This window comes from Melospiza melodia, chromosome 3 (genome assembly GCF_035770615.1).
Source record: "Melospiza melodia melodia isolate bMelMel2 chromosome 3, bMelMel2.pri, whole genome shotgun sequence".
NCBI lineage: Eukaryota > Metazoa > Chordata > Aves > Passeriformes > Passerellidae > Melospiza > Melospiza melodia.
In genome coordinates, this window is record NC_086196.1 from 10663980 (window position 1) to 10669417 (window position 5438).

At 56.5% G+C, this 5438-nt stretch overlaps 1 protein-coding gene across 1 annotated transcript; it reads left to right on the plus strand.

Annotated features, from left to right (window-relative positions):
• The first annotated feature begins 2212 nt into the window (after positions 1-2212).
• Positions 2213-4979, plus strand: SOX11 (SRY-box transcription factor 11). The gene has a single exon (XM_063153412.1). It carries the CDS (start codon positions 2245-2247, stop codon positions 3454-3456), a length of 1212 nt encoding a protein of 403 aa, XP_063009482.1. The 5' UTR covers positions 2213-2244; the 3' UTR covers positions 3457-4979.
• Positions 4980-5438: the final 459 nt, after the last annotated feature.

Genomic DNA, 5438 nt, shown 5'->3' on the forward strand with positions numbered 1-5438 from the left:
CAGAATGCTGCTGACCCAGAAGGCGCTACAGCGTGCCCAGTGTGAGCGAGTCCTCGCCCAGATGGGGCAGGAAGTGCCAAACTCATTCCTCTGGGAAGGAATGCCCTGCGCTGCCAGCAGCCCTGCCCGGACAGACCACAGCTGACCGCAGCTGCGACAGGAACTCGGGCACTCCCTCCCAGAGGTACTGCACCCTCTTCTCATGTGGTTTCTCTAAATTTTAACGTTTTATGTCAGGTTGAGAGGCCTGCCAGCCAAATTTTCCATTTTATCCCCCGCATCTTAAAGGATAGACATTATTATGGAGCTAGATTGTACCACGGAGTGCAGTCAGAGGGAGAGAGAGAGGTGGCAAAAGCCTCAGAGCAGAAATCACGGCTGGGCACAGTCATGGAGAGGCACAGCACTATTTTTCAAAATCCAGCTTCACAATGAAGCAACTGAACCTTCTTCAGCCATGCCCTTTTCCTTCCCTCTGCTCTGTACACCCAGCTGGGGTCGGGCAAGGAAGGTGACATAACACGATGTATCTGCCTCAAATGTATCCTTCAAGCTCCACCTGACTCCTGACAAGTGCAGCTGAGCCCTGGCAGCCCTAACCTGTCCCTACAGCTAAAAGAAGTGTGAGACGTTTCCACTTTTTTGGTTTTGTTCCCGTGACAGCTCTGGCCACTCTGCAGCCCTATGATATCAGAGTCACATCATCCCAACACAGTCATTTTGCCGTAGTCTGAGGAAAATGAACCATTGGGATAATTAGAGGATGATGTACCAGGGGACCTACTGCCCCATTAGCCCCAGTTCATAGGACGTGCTCGGGCGGAGGAGAAGCTGAGCTCATTCCTCTCACTGCCATTGTGTCCGTATACAGACAGCAACCATCACAAAACTTATTAAACTTTCCCTTTTCTAATAACTGCAAACGGTAGCTGGAAAAGCGCAAAGGAACACATAAAACAGTATGCGAACTAATTTCCAGCATACTTTTTGCAATTAAAATGACCAGAGGTGCGTAGCACACTGTCAACCTTTGGAATTCAGACATTCTGTGATAAAATCAAACATGGGATTATCCGGATGTCCTGAATAACTTGGTGCTTCCGAGAAAACAGGCACACAAACAAACAAACAAACAGCAAATCATCACTGTTCGATGCTTTCTGTATATTTTCACGCTGTACTTTGGGGAAGGTGCCTTTATCCTCTGCCTACACCACGCGGTAAGTGCCTCCAGGTGGGTGCGACGATTCTCACGTCCCTCCTGCGGACAGCCCGCGCCTCCCCGGGGACAAGGGGACCTCCCCCACCGCGGTCACCACCGACCGGCGGGCCGGGGCCACCGAGGCACCGTCCGCATCCGCAGGGAGCCGGGAGCGCACCAGGCTCTACCCCCAGCTCCGTTCTTTCCCGACCAGACACCGAAACACGCCCCGGGAGGGCCGAGGCGCCTGCGGGGGTTCAGGGGAGCAGGAGGGGAAGCGGGCCATGTGCGGAGAGCGCCATGCCCGCCGCGATGCGATCCGCCCGCACCCGCGCCGGGGCCGCTCCCGCTCCGGGGCTGCCGCCGCAGGAGCCGCGGAGCGCCAGCGCCCCCTGCCGCCCGCCCCGAGCCACGCGGGGCGCCGCGGCCTCCGGAGGCAGCGAGACACGAGGGAGCCGCCGCTGCCGCCTCCCCGCACCGCCCCGCAACGCTGCGCGTCCGGCGGCGGGGGCCAGCGGGCGAAGCCCCCGCGGCGGCCCTGCCGACCCCCGGGCGGAGGAGAGGACCGGGCCGGAGCCGCTCCGCCGAGGGCCGGGGAGCGCCGGCGGCGGCGCCTCCGCCCCGCGCGGGGGTGTGTCAGCGCCCGGCCGGGGGGGCGTGGCGGCGGGCGGCGCCGAGCGGCGCCATTGGCCGGCGGCGGCGGTGATGTCACCCATATCAGGCGCTGATAACGCGCGAGGCGCGGAGCCGGGAGTTTCGCAGAAGGGGCAGCGCGCGCAGGGCGGGCGGCGGCGCGAGGCCGGGGACGGGCACAGCGCGCGCCCAGCGCTCCAGCCCAGCCGCGCCCGACCCGGCCCGGGCCGGCCCCAGCGCCGGTGAGCGGAGCGGAGCGGGCGGCACAGGCACCGCGCCCGGCCGGCCCCGCCTCGCCGCGCCGCGCACACGGCTGCTCGCAGCAGGGGCAAGGTGCGGCGGTGGGAGGGGGCGGCTGCGGAGCGGCTTTGTTGGCTCGGAGGGGAGCGGCGCCTCGGCGAGAGCCCACCATGGTGCAGCAGGCGGAGAGTACGGAGGCGGAGAGCAACCTGCCCCGGGAAGCGATGGACACCGAAGAGGGCGAGTTCATGGCTTGCAGCCCCGTCGCTTTAGACGAGAGCGACCCGGACTGGTGCAAAACGGCGTCGGGGCACATAAAGAGACCGATGAACGCGTTCATGGTGTGGTCTAAGATCGAGCGGAGAAAAATCATGGAGCAGTCCCCGGACATGCACAACGCGGAGATCTCCAAGCGCCTGGGCAAGCGGTGGAAAATGCTGAAGGACAGCGAGAAGATCCCTTTCATCCGGGAGGCGGAGAGGCTGCGGCTCAAGCACATGGCCGATTACCCCGACTACAAGTACCGTCCCAGGAAAAAGCCCAAAATGGACCCGTCGGCCAAGCCCAACGCCAGCCAAAGTCCCGAGAAAAACGCGCCCGCCAGCAGCGGCGGCAGCAAGAGCGCCAAGAGCTCCAGCAAGAAGTGCAGCAAGCTGAAATCCTCCTCCGGCTCCTCGCCGCCCAAGCCGGGAGCCAAAACCGCCCACCACGGGGACTACGCGGGAGACGAGTACGTCTTCGGCACCCTGAAAGTGAGCAGTAAGACGGTCAAGTGCGTCTTCATGGACGAGGAGGAGGATGAGGAGGAGGACGAGGACGAGCTGCAGCTGCGGATCAAGCAGGAGGCGGAGGAGGAGGACGAGGATGAGGAGCCGGGGCCGCAGCAGCTGCGGCGGTACAACGTGGCCAAAGTGCCGGCCAGCCCCACCTTGAGCTCCTCGGCGGAGTCCACCGAGGGGGCCAGCCTGTACGAGGAGGTGCGGGGCGGCGCCGCGGCGGCGGGCGGCGGCAGCAGACTCTACTACAGCTTCAAGAACATCACCAAGCAGGGCCCGCCGCCGCCGCAGCAGCCGCCCGGCCTCTCCCCGGCCTCCTCCCGGTCCATCTCCACCTCGTCGGCCGGCAGCGAGGAGGCGGACGACCTGCTCTTCGACCTCAGCCTCAACTTCTCCCAGCACGGCCACGCCGCCGCCGAGCTGGGGGCGGGCGCCGCCGGCGGCAACCTCTCTCTCTCGCTGGTGGACAAGGACCTGGACTCCTTCAGCGAGGGCAGCCTTGGCTCCCACTTCGAGTTCCCCGACTACTGTACCCCGGAGCTGAGCGAGATGATCGCGGGCGACTGGCTGGAAGCGAACTTCTCCGACCTGGTGTTCACGTACTGAGCGGGGGCGGCGGCCAGGGCGGACGGCGAGAGCGGCGGAGCTGCAGCGGCGCGACGCCGGCGATGATGATGATGATCATGATAATGATTAAAAAATAAGTCTTGTTTTCTTTGAAAAAAAAAAAAATCTCGAAGTTAGTTCCGAGCCCGGGAGTTGTGATTTTTTTTTTTTAATATTTTTTTGTGTTTTTTTAATTTTTATTATGTTTGGTGATCACAACAACAACAGCAAAGGCAAATGGGACTGGGGGAAAAAATGATACAGAAGGCGCTGTTTGAAGCTTGTCGGTCTCTGATTGAAGTCTGGAAGATGGTCTGCAAAGAAGTCTTTTGGCAGCACAACTGTTACTCAAGGGGGTTTGTGGATTTTTATTTTTTTTTCCCGTGAGAGATCTTAACGAACTGTTATGATTTTTTTTTTTTTTTTTTTCCGAAAGGGACCATTGCAACTTTTTTTGGAGGGAGAAAACTGATGTCTTCTATGCATCCGATTCTTAACAAAGCTGCAGGGAGCTTGAAAAAATGCAGACTGTACAAACGCTTACAAATAACTGAACTGACTTAAGATCAGAGTTTACTTTTCAGATCAAATTGTTTATGGTTTTACAAATGTGATTTCTACTTGCCAACTTTTTTTTTTTTTGTAACTTGTTCCCTTATACCTCCTTGATTGAATACCAGACAGCCTAGACCTCAGTACAAAAAGGTATTGAAACATTTTTGATACATAACAGACCTCAGTCTTTTTTAAAAATTAATATATTTTCAGGCGTATTTTTGTACAGTGAAAAGGGAACATTCTTGCTGTGTTTTTTCAGTAAGACTTTTCAGGCACTTCTTCCCTTTTATTTTCTTTGTTTTTCTCTGTTTTTAGCATGCAAGTTTGTTGGTACGTTACGTCCTGGTTTTAAAAGGATTAAAATTTTAAAAAATAATCCTTGCATCTAAAGGCCTTGTGGTTTAAAGAAAAAGAAACAAACACTTTTTTTGTACAGCTATAGTTCAGATTTGTTCAATATTTGTAGGTAAAGATTTATTGAAAATGGTGATATAGACCTCAGAGCTGTTATCTTAGTTTAAAAGATTGTATATGTACTGTACTATAGTAGGATTTTATGTATCTCATACGCTGTGATATGTGGATGGGGCCCCAGATGGAAGGTATGAAACTGGATTCTCGATTTTAGCAAAAAAAAAAAAAAAAGAAAAAAGGCACATAGTTTAAAAAGTTTCTCATGTTGTGCAATATAATCTAAAGTACAGACCATCTGCATATTTTGTAGCAATTGATGGCAAAAGCAGACTTGTGCACTGTCAACATCATAGCCTGTTTTTTTTTTTTTTTAATGCTGAAAGTCTGTATCTTTACAATTTTAATAAATCAGCTGGAACTGATAGAAACTCGTATCGCAATTAGTGTCTGTAGCAGGAGCGCTGGAGATGCCGTGTTGTCCCCGTGGCCCGCGGAGGAGCGGTAGCTGTAGGCTGTAGTGCATGGTCAGAGCTAGGGGGGAGGAGAGTCAGGACTGCTTCTTTGCCTTTTTTTTTTTTTTTTTTTTTCCCTCCTCTCGCCGCCTTTTTCGCACCGTGGGCTGTGCTCCGCGGGGCCGGGCTTTGCTCGCTGGCTCCCCGGTGCCGCTCGGGGCGGCGGCAGGCGGGCTGGCTCCGCTCCGGGCGGGGGGCTCCGGGCTGTGGCTGCTGCCCGCCCTCGGCATTGCCGGCACGGCGACTCTCCTCGCTCTCCGTGCGTGCTCCGGGCTCTCCCCGCTGCGCTTTTTCCTCCCCCTCTGCCGTCCGCGATGAGTAACCTGGCCAGGCTCATGGAGGAGGTGGAGATGCTGAGGGTAGCGGGGCCGCATCTCCTCCGGCCCGGGGAGGCACCGCCGCTCCGGGCACGCAGGGCAGGGGAACAGGGAAGGGCTACGAGCTGCGGCTGCAGGCAAGCAGACTTCGTCAGTGTGCTTTTTTTTTTTTTTTTTTTTT

Excerpts from the sequence above, each read along its gene's own strand:
- SOX11 (XM_063153412.1), top strand. The coding sequence starts at position 2,245 with ATGGTGCAGCAGGCGGAGAGTACGGAGGCGGAGAGCAACCTGCCCCGG.